The sequence below is a fragment of the Brachyistius frenatus genome, unplaced genomic scaffold (genome assembly GCF_029030835.1).
Source record: "Brachyistius frenatus isolate BFR_SWC_R1_liver_20210118 unplaced genomic scaffold, ASM2903083v1 Contig_293, whole genome shotgun sequence".
NCBI lineage: Eukaryota > Metazoa > Chordata > Actinopteri > Embiotocidae > Brachyistius > Brachyistius frenatus.
Window position 1 is genome coordinate 310697 of NW_027210892.1, and position 21623 is coordinate 332319.

Below are 21623 nucleotides of genomic sequence, written 5' to 3' on the forward strand. Positions count from 1 at the left end.
AAAGGTGCAATCTGTAAAAATCATGTCCTGTCTTGTAATACCACTTTGAAAATTAGGGGGCGATTGTGAGTCACGGCATGTCTCTCAGAAATTCATCAGTTTGGACTATAGACTGCTCATAAAAGTGTCCGTAGCTTCCAGCACTGAAAAATGAGACTGAAGCAGAAGTGTCTTCAGCTGCAATACCACCGAGTGCCACTAGAGGTCGCCTCCAAAAAGCCCCCGGCTCCATAGACTCCCATTCAACTTCTCTCATCAAATACAAAGTGGTTTCTTGTTTGGAGAGTTTTAACCTGCATTTGTGGACGCAGCGATGAACTGTGTTCACAGACGATGGTTTTCACAAGTGTTCCTGAGCCCATGCAGTGATTTCCACTCCAGAATAGTGTGTTTTTAATGCAGTGCTGCCTGAGGGCCCGAAGATCACCATCATCCAATATTGGTTTCCAGCCTTGTCCCTTGTGTTCAGAGATTTCTCCAGATTCTCTGACTCTTTTAATGATATTATGAACCGTAGACGATGAAATCCACTAATTCTTTGGAGTTTTACGTTGAGGAACATTATTCTCAGATTGTTGAACTATTTTCCAACAGTCTTTCACAGAGTGGTGAACCTCTCCCCATCTTCACTGCTGAGAGACTCTGCCTCTCTGAAATCATCTTTTTATACCCAATCATGTTACTGATCTGTTGCTAATTCACCTAAATAGTTGTGAGATGTTCCACCAGGTGTTTTTTTTTTTTTTTTAGCTTTACAACAACTTTTCCCCGTCTTTTGTTGACCCTGTCATGTCATGTCCCCCTCAGGATACGTGGAGCCAGCCTCAGGGTTACCCCTTCCAGAGACCCCTCACCCCTCTGGAGCCTGAAGATGCCAGAACTGCTCTGGAGATTTACAAACTGGTAGATGACAATGATACGAGATCATATGTGACATTTGATCTCTTCTCTCTCGTTTTATCTTGTAATTTTCCATCCTCGCCTCAACAGATCCTGCGGTTTACAGGAGAGTCGGACCTCAGCGGCTGGCAGGAGCAGATGTTGGGGAACTACATCGTGGAGAAGGGTCAGAGCCGTCCGGCCTTGAGGGACGAAATCCTGGCCCAGTTGGCGTACCATACATGGGGCCAGCAGGAGTCCCTGAGGGGCTGGCTGCTGCTGGCCTGCTGCCTCAGCACCTTCACACCTTCACCAACTCTGGAAAAACCCCTGCTCAAGTAGGTGCTACGCATCAGTGGGCCGTCTACTGCCACCGGGGCTGAGTGGAGGAAGTGCTGTTTGTAGTTTTAGACTAAGTAAAGTCATACGTGTTGAAACTCTACATGCAGTGATTTAAATTAGTTCACTTGTTGAGATTTTTCTCGTGCCTGATTTGTAGTCAATGTTTTGTGGCGATGGCTGGTATTAAATTCATTCACCTTCATACTTAATTTGGACTAATAATAAGAATAATAACTTGGATTAGATAACACCTGAACAAAATGCAATAAACTCATGTGGTGCTGTGAAGAAATAACTGAAATCAAATATCCAGTCATAGCTCATAAAATTTATTCAAAATCAGTTGAACACAAAATACTTTTTAGGTCTGAACCAAAATAAAATAGCACGCCAGGTAAAACTTGAAAGTTCAGTCACAAGTTAAACAAGCATTTGCCTGTCCAGAGAAACTGGTTTACACTGAACACAACATGTTGTCAAGAGATATTAAAGCGACACTATGTCACTTAAGAAATATAAAATTACAGTTTTCCTCTCATTCTTAAGCAATAAATCACACTCTTGTTCACTTTGGAGGTTTTGCTGCTACAGTCCCCGTTGATCTGGTCTGATCAGTGTCTCATAAAGTAAGAAGCAAAGTACTTGTAAAAAGTTCCCTTTAAAGCTGCACTAACCACTATTGTTATATGAACAATGGAATGACTTGATCTACAACCTTGTTTCCAAAAAAGTTGGGACAGTGTGAAAAATGTAAATAAAAGCACAATAGAATCATTTTCAAATCATGTAAACAGATATTTAATAAAAAAAATAGACCAAAGACAACATATCAAATATTGAAATTGAGAAATTTTGTTGTTTCATGAAAAATATGTGCTTATATTAAATTTCATGCCAGCAACACTTCTCAAAAAAGTTGTGACACCACTGTGTTGCATCACTTCTTTTTACAACACTGTAAATGTTGGGGAACTGAGCAGACCAGTTTCTGGAGTTTTGAAAGTGAACTGTGGTCCCATTCTTGTCTGATATAGGATTTCGCTGCTCAAAGGTTCAGGGTCTCCTTTGTTGTATTTTTCATATCATGATGCACAAAGTTTTTAAAATGGGTGACAGGTTTGGACACAGACCAGTTTTATCCTGTGAATTTACAAAACAAAAATTCACACAGCGTCCCACCATTTTTGGAAACGTGGTTGTATTATTAAAGGGGTCACAAGTTTTAATAAACCTCCTGATAACTAACTGCAGTTTCATTCAACTCTGTGGAGCACTTAACATCTTTCAGCTCTTAGTTGAGAAACCAAATGTATGCTACCTGCACAGCAGCAAAAAGTAGACAAAGTTAGCTGGTAAGCGCAGCATGTCAGTAGGGAAGGTGTCCTGCCATAAACCTACTGTGGGATTGATGATTTTGTTACTATACGCTGTCTGAAAGAAAGTGTCTGGCCTATCGCCCTTGCAGGTATGTTTCTGACCACGGTCCGGGGGAGTACCGTTCACTGTGCCAACACAAACTGCTGACATCTCTGCAGCTCCCGGCTCCGACCGCCCGCATGTACCCACCGACCCAGCTGGAGTGGACCTCCAACGAGAGGAGGGGGACCATGCTGCTGGACGTACACACCTTCAACGGTGAGACGCAAAATTCCCATGGAACACGAGCAGCTTGGCTAATGACATTGTCAATATACAAATATTAGCTTTCATAAACTGATAACACCATCTGATATTTTATCTCAGACGAGAAACTGACCACTGAAGTGGACTCGTGGACGACAGGAGAGCAGCTGGCTTCGTGGCTTCTTCATTTCAGGTACTCCTCATCTTGTCCTGAACATGCGCTGTGTTTAGTTACCTTTACTTATTAATATTCTGCATGTTGACGTGTCTCCTTCATGTACTCCTGGTGTACATTAGAGGAGTGTTTGAGGCTGTGCAGGGCTGGTCTGTGTCTGTCGTGACTGACGAAGACTGGTCGGACCTGGCTGGCTCGGACTTCGTCATGGATCTGCTGGCTGGAGCTGAAGCTGAAGTGCTGCCGCCACCAGGGACTCCTTCTTCTACATACTCGGACTACTTGTTCAGCGGCCAGGGAGACAGGTAGTATACTGACGAAGTTACTAGTTTCTGAGGCCTTTCAAAGAATTGGCTACCAGTGTGGACTTCTCTGTCTGTTTGTCTCCAGGAGGACAGCTTCAGATTTAGATGACTTCATTCCACCAGCTCCTCCTATGCAAGCTCCTGGGCTGCCTCCTTTTGAAGGAAACCTCTGGAGGAGAGATTATCCACAGGAAGGTAAAAGGTTTTATGTTAAAAAAAAAAAATCAGTATGCATCAAACAAAAAAATCTGTCAGGGTCATCAAACAGTCCCTGAAACTCCCAATGGGACCTTTTTGACATATAAATGTGGGTACCCAAGGCTTAATTTGTGCATCTGGGACCTCCCAGGTGGGTTCCGGCACCTCCTTTGTCACTATTACAATCTGTAAATAGATTTTTAATATCACCTGTTCAATCATTATTTTCATTCCCATTGAAGTTACTCATAAATGTCTTTTTTGTTTTGCCTATTTTAGATACATGAATCACATCTTTTTAAAAGAGCATCTGGAGTTTTGTGCAGGTCATGAACCTCAGCATCAAAGAGAAAACTAGCAAAATGTTTTGTTACACACGAGGGAGAGGACTCAAACACAACTTATGGACCGGGAGGTTCAAAGTAATTGAAAAAGGTTTCAGTAACTAAACAGCAGCTAGTGACAAAAAGCAAAGTGAGCCAAACTGTCCAAAATAAAACAAAACAAGATGAAACGGAGGTGAAATATACGGAGTTACAAGGATGCAGAGCGACACACAAAAATACAGGAACAAAGACGGGGCAGAGCCTGACACCACAAACTGACACTAAGAGGGGGAACACAAACTAAAAACACAAGGGAGAGGAGGACAGTGAGGGACAGATGAAACCAGTCAAGGCAGGGAAAGCAATCAAATGACAATACTTTTTAGAACTGCCAAAATAAAACAGGCTTAACATAAGGCAAAAAAAGCTTTATGTATCTACAAAGAAATAGCAAAACAAAAAAATGACTGGCCAAGACATGTGACTAGTGAGAGTACTGAAACAGCAGCGGAGGTCAGTTTCTATAGCCTGCTAGTTGTATGTGGTTATGTGGACTACTTTTGGTGCTCCTCCTCTGCAAGTTGGGTGTGCGTTGTTTCCCGAGTCTGTAATGTGACACCTCGACAAAATTAAAAGATGAGCAGACATCTCTGCTGTTTTTCATCAGTGGCCATTAGTGAATCACACCTGTGTCTAACATGAAAGAGATCAAATAAGACAAGACAAGACAAAGACAAGACTTTATTAATCCTGCAGAAGGGAAATTAAGGAAAAATGACAAATACACATACAATAGAAAAAATAGAATAAAAGAAGAGGTTTTAGAAAAATGTAAAAGCTTAATAAACCAATGTAACCATAAAGACCATATATAAAAAAACAAATATAATACACCTGGACACAGTGAGATGTAAATAAAAAATAAATAAAAAGTTATACAAAATATATTGTTTATAGTACATTTTCCAGGATATATTAAGTATTGCACAGATATTGCTGAAACTTCAATTTCTCGCTACAAACCCAAATCTACCAAACTAAGAGTGATGATGACAGTCGGACTCACCTTAGTTTACTTTCACTGTGTTGTTTCCAGGTGACTCGCTCACACTGGCTGACCTTCAGGTAACTGAGAAGGTTTGGAACTCAGACACACATGTGATTAAGTGAATTTACATTGTCCCAGCTCAAGGCTGAAATAGCAACCAGGAACAGCAGACAACTGCTCACTGAAGTCCAAAGCTTGGCTATTCTTTGTAGAATTGGTAATATTGATGAATACATTTATATAAAACCAAAAGGACACAGGCCTGTAATTGATTCCTGCATCATCGTATCTCCATCTTGTTCAACAGGCCCATTTTCAGATCATTTTAGCTGGATGGAGAAAGAGTCAACCAACAGGGTTACGATTGATTGTGTGTGTTTTCATTTTAGTTAGTTGGGTAGCTCCATCATGGAGGTCAGCGTCAGTTGGTGCACAGAGCTGATATTTGCTGCAGGGCCCCCCGACACTGTTTGTATGTGTGTGCAGGTCGTGGTCAACAGATGGACGCCTACGTTGATGACCTGTTCGACTCCGTACTGGACCAGGGCCCTCCGGTCAGTAGTATCATCAGTAGTGAGGCTGTGTGTTGTGTTGAGCCCGCTCACCGCCGCCCGGTGGATTGTGTGTCTGTGGTGGTATCTTCTTACTGATTGCGTGAAGTCACTGAAACGGTAGTGTTTCCACTTTCCAGTAACTGCACTCCTGTTGGTGGCCTTACGACTGTGTGTGTGTGTGTGTGTGTGTGTGTGTGTGTGTGTGTGTGTGTGTGTGTGTGTGTGTGTGTGTGTGTGTGTGTGTGTGTGTGTGTGTGTGTGTGTGTGTGTGTGTGTAGGACATGGACAGAGTGGCCATGCTAACCCGCAGGATGAGAGGAGCAGGTGGGATTGGACCCATGTATGGTGCTGGTAGGAAAACAACACACACACACACACACACACACACACACACACACACACACACACACACACACACCACACGTATCATTCTGAGGTTCGGTGTGTAAAATCACGTGCAAACTTCACACCTTCCACAAAAAGCTGATCCTCTAATGACGTGCAGAGAGGATTGCGTCTTTCAAGTGTGCAATTTAACACACGTTGTCCATTTTGCGTGTTTTCCTGCATGTATATGTAATATTGGGTGTTTCTGCTTGAAGGTGCAAAATACTGGGAGGAAACATGCAAATAGAACAATACAATTTTAGATTTTTCGCCTAATATCTCGCCATCTTCTCTTAATTTCATCTATTGATCTTTTTGTTTTTCCCAAATTGACTTTCTTTAATCTCCCAAATAGTTTTTTTTTCTTGCAATATTTATATTTCTAAACAACGTGTTTAATGGCCTCCTTCACTCGTACTTCTGATTCAATGGGATCAATTTTCCGTTTCTATGGCTGTAATCACTTTAACACACGCAAACCCCTCATTTAAATGCAGCGATTTGTAAATGATATCAGTGATGCAACTAATCTCAGTGAATCACCTGCAAAATGGTGCAAAATAAATGTGCAAACTTTTGGACTAAACAAGCAATTTAGTACCCGTTATTTGAGATCTTAGTAAATCAGGCCCCTTTGCGTACTATTTAGTTACAAAACACATGTTATTTTTTTCTGCGCTATCGTTCATGTACACAATAAGATCTCTGGAATACAGATATAATTTTCCTACATGATTTACATAACCATTGTCATCATTGTTAGGGCGGCACGGTGGTGCAGTGGTTAGCATTGTCACCTCACAGCAAAAAAGGTTCCGGGTTCGAATCCGGTCCTGGGCCTTTCTGTGCGGAGTTTGCATGTTCTCCCTGTGCTTGCGTGGGTTCTCTCCGGGTTCTCCGGCTTCCTCCCATCATCCAAAAACATGCACCTCAGGTCAGGTTACCTGGCGCTGCGCTAGTGGCAGCCTGCTGCAGCATCTCCCCCCTGAGAGCCCCTCTGCTGTAGTGAAGACATTTCCCCTCGGGGATTAATAAAGTGTATCAAATCAAAATATCAAAATCATTTCTCTTCTGTTGTGATTTATGTGTTAGCAAATGATTTTTTTGTGCTTAGAATAATCCATCAGCCACTCAGAACGTAATGTCATACAGATCAACTCAAGTTTAAAGACATGAAGCTCGCTGAGCTCAAATGAAAAGACGGAACCTGACACACACACATGAATCTGAGACTGCAGCCGTCTGCACGTTTTATACGGCATCAACCCAGACGGGGATTTTTGTGGCCGTTCATTTTGCTCCACGAGGTTCTTGGATAAACACCGTAACTGCTGCATCAGCAGTCAGGAAGCTCAACAGCTCACCAAGGACAAACCAATTCTGATCATTTTAATCAATTAATTATTTTTAATTGTTTAATCCATCTACTTTACTATCACTTAACTTTAAATTTGTAAGTTTTGAAAGTGACAAAAAAACATTTGTAAATGATTTGATCTCATTACATTAGCAATAATAATTTCCATACTAATGAACGGAAGTTGGCATAATTGCAATTTTTTACTTTAAATGGCTATAACGAGGCTTCACAACTCTAAATGCTTAACGAGGCTGAATATTCAGTACGTTGCAGTTTGTGTTGTGTAAAACAAGAAACTACAAACTAGCAAAGCTGCAAACAAAAAACAAATCGACTATAAACTGAATCATAGTGAAAACTTCAAAGCAACAGAACTGGTTGTTGTAATGCAACTTAAATATCAGAGAGGATTTCAGCAGTCTCTGTGAAGTCCAATAAGATGTGCACTTTCTGTTTTTCAGGGATGCCCATGACGATGCCGAGCTATCCTATCGGTACGTGATCCGCTGCATGTGTGACATCAACAATCAAACTTTCTGTATCCTGAATCCTTTTTATATCAATAACACTGAAACACGATCGTTCATGGTCTCAGCATCATAACATTATTGTAGTACAGTGACCATGAAAGAGTCTAAACCCCTCACTGATGTCCACATCCACATTCATCAATGCTCAATAATTAGTCTTAAGAATATGTACAGTATATACTAAATATAAATCTCAGCTCCACTACATGACTCAACACCTTTCAGGTAGTTTTAAACCAGTTGTTTCTTGGTTTATTGCATTTATAACATTGATATCAGCATTATCTTTGATTATTATTTCATCTTAATGTGCTTCATGTTTTTTATGATGTATTTCGAGGTTGCGGACTCCCAGAAAGACTAGAAAACTACCGTCATGGAAGCTAATAGAGATCCAAATAAATAAACAAATAGGTGACCGTAAAAAGTATTTCCTTTTCTAATCTCTATGTTCCTCTTAAATTGACTGTGTAGGAGTAGCAGTCAACCCTGCGATGGCCAGCTACGGTGCTACTCCCATGATGCCCACCATGCCAGGTAATCTCCTGACATGAACCTCATCCTGTTCTTCAGTAAATGCTGACGTCTCCTTCTTGTTCAACACTACGTTGATGGAAGAAAATACATCAGTTGGCGCATGAATGTCAATCATTTTAAATGTGCAGATTTCTTCTTACTCAGCCGAATGTGTACTCAGGAAACAGAAGCAGAACACCGAGCCTCAGACTCCACTGCATTTCTGTGGACTGTTGTTAAAAAACTGGATTAAGTAAAACTTCATGGGCTCATTGGTTTTGGAAAAATCAGCTTTGTACACCCTGCAAGAAATTCATACCAAACACATTAATTTGTGGATACAAATAAAGACATAGGAACTACAAATAGGAATGAGGAGCGCCTCCCAACACCTTCAACATCTGTATCATTGCACTGTGTAATGTGTGTGTTGAGTGTTATATCATGTTGAGGTCTGTATGCAGTTGGTATAAGTTTCTTTGTTACATATTTAAACATGCGTGACACCCCACCCAGCCATGATGGTGCCTCAGGCGGCCATGCCTGCTCCTCCTGTCGTTGACCCCATGCACATGGCAGCAACGCAGCAGGCGCTCATCAACCAGCAGGCCGTCCTCATGGTCAGAACCAACCCACTCCTCCACCCATCTGTTGAGATGTTCCCTCCTCCGTGTCCTCACAGTTTGTCCCCTCTGTCCCCTCAGGCCCAGCAGATGACATTGCAGGCGATGAATCTGTCCCAGCAGCAGACGCAGGAGCAGCAGAGGAAGAAGGAGGAGCAGCAGAGGAAGAAGGAGGAGCAGGAGAAGAAACAGGAGGAGGAGAGGCAGTGGAGGCGTCAGTCACAGCAGCGCTCCAGGCAACGCTCCCACTCCCGCTCACCCCCTCCTCCATCCCCACCTCCTACACCTCCACCTGTCCGGACCAAAGCACCTGCACCTAACCGCACCCCCACCTACCGGCCGCCGGAGCCCACGGTACGTCTGCACTATAAAACCCTCCGGAAAAATGAACTGAACGCCTCAAAAGTTTTAAGTTGATGAACTTAATTATTTTGATTACATTTGACATGTACGCTCTGATTAGAGTTAAATTAAAGATTTTATTAGGTGGACTTAAATATCTTTTAGTTTACAGAACTTCAAAAAACAAAAACACTTTCTTTTATGTTAACTCAACTCAATATTTATTAGTCTTTTTGGTCGTTTTTTAAAATTTCACACAAGTCAAACTATTTAACTTATTAATACTCAAAATCATTCGACTCAAAACTTAAAAACTTTTGCTTCAATTACACTGAGTACAACTAACTTAGAGGTTTGAGTTAATGTCTAGTTTTGTACTCTATTTTTTTGTAACAGGCTGCACTGTTAACACTGAAAAACCCAGAAAAAGAAATATTAAAGCCAAAATTGCCAAAGAAAATCTCCATTCAAAGCCATATTTTAAGTATTTTCTTTTTTTTCACTACAGCAGATTATTTTTTATATTGTCAACAAATTAAATAAAACGCTTCAAACTTTTCATTCTCTAATTGTGGAGCTTTACTGGTTTCTGTTATCTCCTCCTTCATGGTTCGTTACTTTGACAGGCAGAAACAGAAGTGGCCGATCTGGACGACCTGCAGTCCTTCAGAGAGAAGAGGGACTACTTCCAGAAGATCGGTGAGTTCAGCAGACGAGCAGATGAGAGCATATTTTGTGTTATACAGTAGAATAAGCCAATTCAACTATATCCAACTTAATGTGGAAGTTTTAAAGGTTGCTTTTGTGTTCATGACAGTAATAATGTCTCTAAATCTATGTTGTAATGTCTCACTGACTGTCATCATGCTTACGTTCATTTTCCAGTTAAAATTTGTGTTTGTTTTTTTGTCAATCCTCACCATCCTTCTTTCTTCAGGCACTAAGCTTCATGTTGAATCCATAACTCCAAAGCCGCGGCAAGCCCGGTCCAGCCGGCCCCGGCAGCAGCAGCAGCGCCCCCCTCCATCACCTCCATCACTGCTCCCTCCTGTAGCACCCAAACCCAAAGGTAAGAGGAGGAAACGTGTCGAAGGGGCGAGATCAGGACGGTCGGGGATTCATTACTCCAGACATGAAGTTCTAGTGGTCGGCGTGTTGGAACATCTCTGGAACAACAAGTGAGGGAGGACAAACAAACAGATGTCCATGATCCAGTGAGAGTGTGTTGGAGGATGAGCTGGAACGAGACTTAAAGGTCCCGTTACTAACGTTTGGTTCCGATACCTCGGGGCCCTTCAGAGGCCTCGGCTGCTCGGTTGAAGCGGTGCTCATCATGTTTTCACCCCTCACTGTGAACAGAAAGTAAACTTATCCTGGGATACAGTTTCGTCTTCTTCTGTCCCACAGTGAGACAAGCGAGACAAGCGGATCCCCCAAAAGCTCCTCTCGCGAAGCCTCAGCCCGAACCCACCTCCAACATCCGGGAGATCATCAAGCAGTACAACAACCGGCCGCAACAAGAACCAAAACCGTTCGAGCCTATCAGGTCGGTCTCAGCTCTCCTTCCTCGGTTTACACATTTCCATAAATTTAAACTGAGTTTCATGTCATCTGTTTTCCTGCTGGATCCTGATTGGACCTTCAACTTTTCTCTGCTCACACTGATGTGCAGATGTATTACTTTTGTCTGCTTTTTTGTGCAGTTAGTACAAGGTGATATTCTCACATTTAATTTAATTAAAAATTAGTTGAAGATACATTAGTTGCAAAACTAAGAAAAGATGAAAATAAAAGCTGAATATCTCAAAAATTCTTGCTGTGTAACATTTTTAATATAACATAGCTCTGAATTAAGCTTCTTAACAAACCGTGCAGAGATGATAAAATACTGCATCAGAAAGAGATTTGAATCCCTGAAAGAAGCTTCATTGGACAGTCTGCCTCGGCAGGGAGTTCACGGCAGCGTCACAAAGAGCTCATGAAGAAATCAGTGATTATTACCACATGAAATGTATAACGACAACACTTCAAAGTAAACGCAGGACTTATCAGCAGCTGATTCCAGAAAACCCTCCGAGCTGCAGAGAAGAAGCCCAGAAGAACCTACCTACCGTGTGCCGGTGTGAAAGTGTCTCAGTCCACAGTTCAAAGACGACCTGGACAGCAGAAGTACAGAGGCTGAACTGCATGAAGCAGTCCTCCTATCAGCAGCAACAATCACAGGATTGGGTGGGAATTTACAAAAAATAAAGTACAAATACAAACTCAGAAGTGTTCTGCAGCAAAGTTTTCTGAACCAAAATGAATCTTTACCAAAATAAAATCAAGATCACATTGTGAACAGGACAAGAAAGACAGGAAGTGTCCAGGATCCAAACATGGAGGAGGATGTGTGGCTGCTCCAGGAGACGTCTTCCTGTCTGAACAGCGGGATGTATTCTGTGTGTCGACAAACCTCATCGGCCAGATCTCCATCCTGACGAGACAACGACCCCAAAGCTTTTATCAGTCTTAAAACCTACAGAGCATTTTACATCCTGGAAAGGAGATTAAAAACTGAGAGACATTAACTGTGGCCCTGAAAAAGCTTTTCCACAGAAGTGTTGTAAACTTGATGCATATGAAATAACAAAATATGTGCATTTAAAAAGTGTGAAATAACATATGCAGGTAAGATAGATGGTTTGAACTGATCATGGTTACCAGATGGCCCGTCTTACTGAAACTGACCAACGAGTTTTACATTCATTATAAAGTAGTTTTTCCTCCTCCTGCGTGTGAAGAGCTTCTCAGGAGCTTCCAGCTCAGTGAGATGAAACTGATCCACTGGCTTCATTCACTGTTACTGCCTGTGATGTGTTGGATTCACTGAGTTTTCCCTCCTCAGACTTCCTGCCAGGATGTTTGTGAAGAAGACTGACCACAAAGAGGAAGCTCTGGCCAAACTGAAGAACAAACCACCAGCTCCTCACCAGAAGGTCAGAGAAGCTCCAGACCTGTAGTCAGGTTTATTATGGTGCCTTATGATGAATGTCTCATGTTCATGTCCCTCCTGCATGCAGAGACAGTGGGTACCCCCCTCCTCCGAAGAAGCAGCCTCCTCCCTCGTCACCCTCCCCTCCCTCCTCCACCGCTCGCAGGGTCATCTCCAACAACATGAAGCAGAAGCAGCACTCCCTGGAGAGCCTGTTCGGCTCCCAGCGCTCCCAACACCCTGCTCCCCCCGACACCCCCCCTCCTCCTCCACACCCGGCACCCGTCTACCAGAGCATCCCGGACCCCCCGCCGATGGCTGCCCCGTCTCTCGGTGGGTGTTTTCACCACATCCTCTTTATAAAAGATGACACTGCTCTTTATATATTTGTCTAATTAATTCCACTGTTACTCTTCTGTAACTGCAGATGGGATGGTGGATGAGGACGGCATCCGGACCCAGCTGCACCGCTTCTCTGCTGGAGTTTACTTCTCTTACTCCAACATGCCAGGAAAATTGTTCCTGAGAAAAGAAGTACGACACAAACACGAACACAGAAAATGATCTCAAACTTTACCGTCAATCAGCTCGTTGTTGTGTTTTATGGTCTCAGCTTTATAGTCTGGTTCACTCGAATCCTCATCATAGAGTACGTTTAAGTAGCTCGAAGACTTTTTAAAAGTGCTTGTTGGATGATCCAAAAGCTCCTGAAGCGCCCTGTGGTGTGGTCGACCAGAACACGTGGCACGGACCGGTTCTGTCCTGTCCTCAGCTGGGCCGAACTCTACATAAAACAGGCTGTCCATGTTTTATTAGATGGTCCGAGCTCTCAGCAGTGTGTTGCTAGTGTGAACCAAAGAAATTAAATGAAATTTACTTCTAAGAATAAAGCAGAAATACTATTAAGTATCTGCAGCTGTATCCAGACTAACGAGGGAGCATTGTGTTCACTGAACCGAGGATTTACACGTTACGAGTCCTCTTCACTAACGTTAAGTATTGCGTGCAGGTTTTCTACCCCAGAGAGATGTTCAACCAGCCCTACATCCTCAACCTGCTGTGTGAACAGGTCAGTCGTACATTTACACTTTCAACCTGATAAACTGTCAAACATCAGATTCTGGACATTGTGTGAATTTCAATTTTTTTTTACATTTTCAGATCATGAGGGATACGTACTCTGACGGCTGTGTGAGGATCAGCAAAGAGGAGAGGAGGAAGATGAAGGACCTGCTGGGTGAGAGTTCATTATTCTGAACAGAGGATGCAGCAGAGTGTTTGATCCATTCGTCACTGACCAGGAAGGAATATTCAATATTCCTGAATTTTACTGAATCAGTTCTGATGTGGTTTTTTTTTTTATCATCCTGTGTAGCAAATTTCAACGTGGGAACAACTATAAGCACCATCCACGATGACAACATGAAGAAGAGGATTGTCATCGCTGCCCGAGACAACTGGGAGAACTATTTCACTCGGCTGTTCCCCGTGAATGTAAGCGTGACGAAAAAGAGTCACGACAATGTTGTTTTAGTGTCCATTGTTTTAGGAAGTTGGAAGGAAGGGTGGCTTTATGTAGCTCTACTTAAACACAGTGTGATGTTGGTGACATGAAAAAAAGTATTTCACTCAAATCAGGTGTAAAAATGTACAAGCGAGCAGGTGTCATTATAAAAAGGGCTTGTCAGACTCAGCACAGGGAGGCTGGTGGTGAGGAGCACACGAGGGGAAACGGCTGGTACGAAGAGCAACAGGTACAACAACAAAGTAGTACACAGATTAAATACATATGAGGGAGGGAAGAGAGGTGGACACAGGTGGAAACAAACAGGGAAGGAAGTGAAGGCATCTGAAACAGGAGAAGGGAGTTACCACAATAAAACAGGAAGTGGAAAACTACATATGTGACAAAACAAAAACATTATAGTTTGACAGGTATGAGTCATTACTCAGAGGTAAAAAAAAAAAAAATAAAGCATCAAAACAACATTGAAAGGCAATAAATAGTTTTAAACAGAACAGCAGCAATGTGCTCAGGAGACACCAAGATAATGTTGGCACTGTCCCTTTAACCAGTAAAACATGGTTGATCTGACGGGATTCGTCAGCCACACCGCTCACTCTCCCAGATGTTCACCAGCACCTCTTCCTTACACACAGCTGGACAGCGGCGACGCTCAGGTTCTGGGCGTGTCTCATCGTGGGATTCGTCTTCTCAGGGTGGTGAGAGCCTCGGGAATCAACCCCAAACACCTCCGACTGCTGAGAAGCTACAGGTAAACATCCCGTCTGCACACACACTCACAGCAGGCTGCTCTGTTTCAGCCCAACGAGACACAACGATGCACCACAACACCTATAATGCAGCTGGACAAATTCAGGGGACATATTTATTGGAAAGACTACATACAGTTAAACTTGAAACAATATTTTGTATTTTATTTCCCCGATACATGTGTGAAACGGTTGAGACGGATGGATGGATGATTGGAGGAATTTTTCTAAATATGAAAAAAAATATGAAAAACATAAAAACTAAATAAATACATTAAATATCAAATCAAATGTCAGCATTAATGAATTGCTGAACGAGTGAAGAAAATAAAAGTAACAATGTTTAACTTACATAATTAATGCGTCCACGAACTGGCATCTCCATCCTCTTTGTCTATACAGACATTTAGGAAACATAAAACACGCATCAAATGTTAAACATCTAAAATGAATTAACAGGTGGAATTAAAGCTCGGCGTGATGATGTCAGGTGACGTGGATATCCAACTCAGACTTTAAACAGAGCTCATGTTAAAAAAAAAATCAGTTTATCTTACGGATCAAAATGCTGCATTGCAAAAAGGAAAATAGAAAACAAAATAAAACCACTTTTTTATATCATAGAAGAGTCACATTGAACACAATCCACTGACATACTGTCCAGTTTTAACTGTGCATGGTGAATATCAGCACAAGCAGCTGGAAACACTGTTATTCTGACTTTCTGACTTGGATCTGAGCTCATGTTTCCTGCACAGCATGTTAACTCTGTCTGTGAATGTAGTTTTGCAGAGCTGCTGTCAGTCGACCTCCAGGACGCCCACAGAGTGGAGCTGGAGCTGAAGCATGAAAACCTGGTGCTGCAGTCGTCCCGAGCTCCTCAGATCACCGCCATGCTCCGATTGTTCCTCCAGGAACTCATCAGGGTACTTCTCCTCTTTCTGCCATCATGGTTGATTCTCTTCCTTCCTTTCTTTCCTTTTGAAGCAGCTCGTGTCTCTCTGAGCTTGTGTTGTGTTTGTCCACATCGTTCTCCTTCTCATCTGTCTCCTGCTCTCCAAGGACTCCGGCCATGTGGTCGCCTTGAAAAGCTTTGTGACAGATGACAAGAGTCTGCTGACCCTCAGCAGGGGTGACGTCATCAAACTGCTGCCAATGGAAGGACTCCAGACAGGTGAAGTCAGGATGTGAGTGTCAGATGTAGTTTTAAAGGTTAGATGGATTTTTAACACTGTTTTTGTGTGTGTTGCACCAGGCTGGCGTTTCGGCACCATGGGAGGCCGCTCCGGTCTTTTTCCAGAGGATGTCACGCAGCCGTCCGCCGCCCCGGACTACCACTTCGTCCTCCTGGACAGAAGAGATGAAAAGAGGAAAAGCATGAGGAGCACACGGCCCGTCCATCCAGCCAAAGGCTTGTCTCTAGGTCCGGGCAGCACCAGAAAGATGGGCAGCACCAACTCGGATCGGCCCAGCAGGGAGGCCTCGCTGCCCGGCTCGCTGGCTAGCTCCGTCCAGGACCTGGACATGTTATCGGTCATGGCCAGCTTTGCCATGAAGTACTACAGGTACGAAAGAATCCCCATCACTGTGGTGGATCGTTTGGAGGTGCTGTCGGTTGGTGTAACACGGCTCGTTCTGTGTGTTTGTTGAAGAGTTGGGTCGACAGGACTTCCAGTCAGCGGGAGGAACTTCTCAGTGGCGGTTCGACACACAGAGGTGAGACTTTAAACTCCTTCTGATGTCACATGACCTCGTGTATCATCAGTGTGCAGTCAGCAGGTGTCTCAGCTGTCCTTCGTCTCTCAGTCTGACAATCAGTTGTTACCTCAGAGATACTTTATCAACCTCTCTGGAGTAAAATAATAATGTCTTATAGGAATAAAATAATGTCTAGATCCTCTGAAGAACTCTTCAAACAACTGTGGTGGATCACACTGTTAACTAAAAACATGATGCTGCACTCATTGTACATCTGTCTCTGGGTTTTAAATCAAATCCACAAATATTTACTCTATAGGAATATTATAGTTAATAAATATTTTTCAAATGAGCACCTTAATGTTAGTTATAAAGCAGATGATACCGTATTGTTCGTCATCAGCTCCCCTACAGGATAGCTCCACTTTATGGACTCCCAGACCTCTTTAAGTCACCTCAGTTTTATTTATATAACTCATTTATATAAACATATACAGTCTGACTCACCCAACACATGAAGACCTGTAACAGTCCAACAGAACTGAGACAAGACCTAACATTATGAAGTGACACTGCTGGTAGCTGAGGGGAACATTTTCTACAAGTCAAGTTTAAACATCAGCAAAGCAACTTATTAAAGTTTTGTTTTTGTTTTTTTGTAGATTATTGTTTGCATTTTGTAACTATTGTAAAGCTCCCAGTATTTTATAGTGTAAAGACAAACAGGAAACAAAGGGGGGAATAAAAATGTAATAGATAAATTGCAGCCTTCGCACCACTTTGGTTAAACAGCAGGTTGTCCTCGGGTTGAACACCTCTCCAAAATGGATTCTTATCCCAGAACAGAGATTGTTTCTCCTTCCCAAACCAAAAAAACCAACATAATACACTCCACATTACTATCTAAACTGGATTACGGTATTTCATTTTGGGAAATATTTTACGTCCTCAGTTGTATTCCAAGTGAAGGAAAAGTAAATGAAACTTCATGAGTTCATAAAAGTAAAACCTGTTTATTGTCCTCCAGGTGCCCATCCAGGAGTCCCTGATCCTCTACAACGACCCTGAAATCAATGATTTGTCTGTGCAGTCCTTCATGAGTGAGTGTGTCCTCACCAACACATGATAACACACCCCGAGTCCATGTTTCTCTGCTCCTCCTTCATACACATTAATCTGTCCCTCCAGACCTGATGCAGTTCATGGGCGACATACCACTGAAGAAGGGTATCACCCAATCAGACTGCCTGAGTCAAATCCTGCTGGTCAGTCCTCATTCAAACAACCTGCGAGGTGGACGGACTTCAGTCAGACTTCAGAGGAGTTGAAATAATGAAGGTGTCTGTTTCTTTCAGTTGGGGAAGGAGAAAGAGCTGCTGAGGGATGAAATCTACTGTCAGATCATCAAGCAAACTACCAACAACCCAACCAAGTGAGTCCGTCCTTCATTTAAGGTTCGGTGACATTTGACATGTTATCACTGAGTGAAAACAGGAAGAAGGAAGTGAATTCAGAAGGATCTATTGGTTGGGTGAGAAGTTAAAAGTGGATCGTAGTAGAGAACCATCACCCGTTTTTTGCCCTCACACACACAAGGCTGGACTACTGAGCAGGAAAGCAGTAGGGTAGTAGGGGTAGTAGTAGTAGCAACTGGTGCTAAACTTTAACAACAGGATCCTCCAATTTTGAATCCCAACAGATTTTATAAAATGATATAATCTGTGCAGATCCAGCAGCACCTTCGGCTGGCGGCTGCTCAACCTGACCACCGGCTTCTTCCCCTGCTCCGCTACCCTGCAGCCCTACGTCATCCGCCACCTGCAGGACATCTCTCAGGATCACGAGCACCCGTACCAAGGTACAGGAAGTTATTGTAACGCAACGGTGTCAGTTAAATAATTAGATATGTTTTTCGTGCTCACCCTCTTTGTCGTCAGAGCTGGCAGCTCTGTGTCAGGAGAACCTCCAGCGCTCTCTCAGCTTCGGTGGTCGCCGCAACATCCCCTCACACGTGGAGATGGAGGCCATACTGGCAAGTTGACCTGCTCACTCCAGCAAACAATATGTTTTTCACGGTGGATTCCACCTGTTACGTTTTATTGTTCTGTGCTGATCTCATTGAGTCTCAATCTTCTGCAGGCTGGGAAAACATCTCGCCGTATTCCCATCCATCTGCCGGGAGGAGCGGAGTTCCCCATCAAGATCCGCAGCTTCACTGTGAGATTTAATCACACCTCTGTACTTATTAATGAATGAAACCATCAGCCTTTCATTTAACATGAGTATCTCCACGGTGACATCTGGTATCCTCCTCTAGATGACAGCAGATGTGGTGTCAGAGCTGTGTAAAGAGATGGGCATCTCACAGCTCAACGAAATCAAGGAGTTCTTCATCTTTGCCAACAGACTTCACGGTAATTCAGAGCACTGCTGTCTCTCACTGACATCACAACATTAGACTCCTGCAGTAATTTATAGACTAGATTAAAACACCTTTCTTCTGCTCACGATATATAAGAAGCTCTTAATTAATAGTACCTTCTAATCTCATACACCTTCTTCCTGCTGTGTCTCTACCGCTTCTTCTTTTTCTCTTCTTACATTTTGCTCTACAGACAGATTTAGTTCCTTTTCTCCTCCAATAAAAGGCATTTCTGCTGTTTTTGGATGTCATATGGTCAAATTTAAAGGGCCGGGACACATTAATTCTCACTTTCTCGCCAGAAGTGAGTTACTAAACTGTTTGCAAATAAAAGTACCGTTATGCTGGGTTCGAACTTCACAATATTGGCATGAAAATAGAGACTGAAGATAGAAGATGTAGGATGTCCCGGGCAGTGTGACACTGTGGAGGATAAACAATGCGTCATCTTCTTGGACTTCTCATTACGTCAGAACTTTTTTAGTTCATCTCTGACATCATCTGACGATGTTCTTCGTGATGATCTAAAAGAGAACGAAGCGCTCTTCTGTGCACATCATAGCAAAGTGAAGGACAAAGTGAAACCCGACGTGTCCACTGTCATGCTGTCCTTCTTTTTTTGGCTTTTCCAACATGTGACCATAATCACCTGTTGCTGTGTTCCAGATGTTGTACTCCCTCATAGTGTTGTTGCAAATCACACTGACAGGAAATGACCTCATCATGTGAACACATCAGCCTCCAAAATATCTGCAGCTTTAATTATTTGACCCAGAAATCAACATGTTTCTGTGTCCTCTGTTTAGCACTCAATAAACACACTGATTCTTCTGTCCAGCAGCAGCAGTGGAAAAGAACCACTTTGTGTTCAGGAACAGCTGCAGCTTCCTCAGACGCTTTAATTTGAAAATGCTTTATGTCAGTGGCCCCGCCCCTTCCTCTACAGAGCCAAGATGGCGACCGTTTAGGGTGGAAAGTGTCCAGAGTTTATTTTTTGGAGCGTTCTGAGTGCTTCATCCTGGTACTGGTAGTGTTCTGATGGTTCTGTACTGACAGTGAGAACACACTGATGCACTCAGAATAAAGAGAGTTAGTACACAAGTACACCAACACAGCAACACAGAGATCAGAGGACAGAAACCACAACCTGGAACGTGCTCTTCCCCCAACCCCTCAGAAAATGGTATTGTTCACATCAAAGAAGCTCATTCAGCTGGTTTGAGTGGAGCTCAGCCATGTGAATAAATGTTACTAAACATGAGTATGTCTCGGAAACTTTCATTTGGACAAAGTAGCTCTCAGAGGAAAAAAGGTTGGCGACCCCTGATCTACACTAACCGCAATATAGATGTCAAATATACTAATATATTTAGAAATTTAATGTCCACAATAAAAGAAGTGAACGATGTTCTTTAATAAAAGGCCTGTGACAGAGGAGGAAAAAGAGAGCTGACAGACCATTAAAGACAATTTAAACATATTTACACCAAGACAGTAACTCAATATGGGGACGTGTCGTAAACTGTCAGTCTTGGTGTAAAATTTTAATTCTTATGGACACTTTAGTTAGTAGAACATCTGGAACACAAGTACAACATCTGGAACACAAGTACAACATCTAGAACACAAGTACAACATCTGGAACACTAGTACAACATCTGGATCACAAGTACAACATCTGGAACACAAGTACAACAACTGGAACACAAGTACAACATCTGGAACACAAGTACAACAACTGGAACACAAGTACAACATCTGGAACACAAGTACAACAACTGGAACACAAGTACAACATCTGGAACACAAGTACAACAACTGGAACACTAGTAGAACATCTGGAACTCTAGTAGAACATCTGGAACACAGCCCTATTGGGACACATTGACCATCGTATCAGATCAAATGCATATCATATCGTCTGAAACCAGGTTATTTTGTGGAGATAAATAATCAAGTAGAATTAAAGAATATTCATTAAAATAGTTCACAACTGAAACGAGACCTGCGAAGTGAGTAAATCGGTGCACACTGCATTTTTAAAATTCTCATAGATATTGAATTAATATGGGACTATAAGTACATCAATTATTAGAGACATTATTTTAACAAGGTAAATAAAACAACCACATTTCAACACACTACAGACAGAAGGACGCTCCGCCTCCTCTTCATCTCTCACAACAAAGTTTCATTGAACTTCTATCTGAACCAGTAGAACCTTGTTAACCTGCTGCAGCTGCATCTTCCAACACTGAAACATACAAACAGGTGACTGACATCATCTCTTCACCTCAACCTGGACTGATTGAATCTGTGCTGCTGTAAGTCTGTTCAGTTTTCTACTCAAACGATTTCAAAGTGTCAGGAAACAAACAAAACATCCACTGAAGACTGTTTTCATGACCGAAGAGAGGTGAACGGATGTCCTGCTCCTCCTCCTCTTCCTCCTCCTCCTCCTGCTCCCTGTGTTAGATGGATGGTTGAAGTAACAGGTGAACAGATCCGTGTCCTTCACCTCCCCCTAACTCCTCTGCTCTCGGTCTATCAGATGGGCTGGTGCGTCCCCTCCACGCTGAGGAGTACCTGTTTGACTTCCTCCTGGACAACAGCTCCATCTCTCTGTCCCTGAGGAGGGTGATCTGGTTGACTCCTCTCTCCTTCTGCAACGACCTCTACGTGGACTTCCACTACCAGCAGGTGACACGACGACTCCACAGCAGCAGCCTCGAACATCTGGACTTCAGCTCAATGATTCAGTTTCTGTGTGTGTTTGTGACTTCAGCTCCTGGCTGAATACCTGAGTGGGCACCTGATGCTTCCTTCAGCTGGAGGAGGAAGAGGAGGAGGAGGAGGAGGAGGGTCTTCATCGGTGCAGCAGATAGCAGAGCTGGCGGGCCTGCAGCATCTGGCTCAGGGTCTGAAGGACCAGCCGTCACTGTGAGTCAAATACACTGAGCCATAATAATACACCACTGAGCAGGTGAGATGTATACATATAGCTATACATCTATCTATCTATCTATCTATCTATCTATCTATCTATC

General features: G+C 42.9%; 1 protein-coding gene across 1 annotated transcript in view; it reads left to right on the forward strand.

Annotated features, from left to right (window-relative positions):
• The window catches only part of myo15b (myosin XVB), a 61304-nt gene that overhangs the window by 35808 nt on the left and 3873 nt on the right, over positions 1-21623 (forward strand). The window contains 36 exon segments of the mRNA XM_069722469.1: positions 808-903; positions 991-1217; positions 2687-2856; positions 2965-3037; positions 3142-3324; positions 3410-3519; positions 5383-5450; positions 5729-5801; positions 7659-7691; positions 8202-8264; positions 8760-8863; positions 8948-9220; positions 9835-9907; positions 10146-10292; positions 10616-10754; positions 12096-12186; positions 12271-12281; positions 12283-12515; positions 12610-12716; positions 13192-13251; positions 13344-13419; positions 13558-13676; positions 14343-14458; positions 15241-15382; positions 15519-15630; positions 15712-16021; positions 16109-16172; positions 17182-17254; positions 17343-17419; positions 17510-17586; positions 17882-18012; positions 18092-18186; positions 18294-18371; positions 18472-18568; positions 21128-21276; positions 21362-21516. Coding sequence (XP_069578570.1) covers positions 808-903; positions 991-1217; positions 2687-2856; positions 2965-3037; positions 3142-3324; positions 3410-3519; positions 5383-5450; positions 5729-5801; positions 7659-7691; positions 8202-8264; positions 8760-8863; positions 8948-9220; positions 9835-9907; positions 10146-10292; positions 10616-10754; positions 12096-12186; positions 12271-12281; positions 12283-12515; positions 12610-12716; positions 13192-13251; positions 13344-13419; positions 13558-13676; positions 14343-14458; positions 15241-15382; positions 15519-15630; positions 15712-16021; positions 16109-16172; positions 17182-17254; positions 17343-17419; positions 17510-17586; positions 17882-18012; positions 18092-18186; positions 18294-18371; positions 18472-18568; positions 21128-21276; positions 21362-21516 — 4205 coding nt within the window.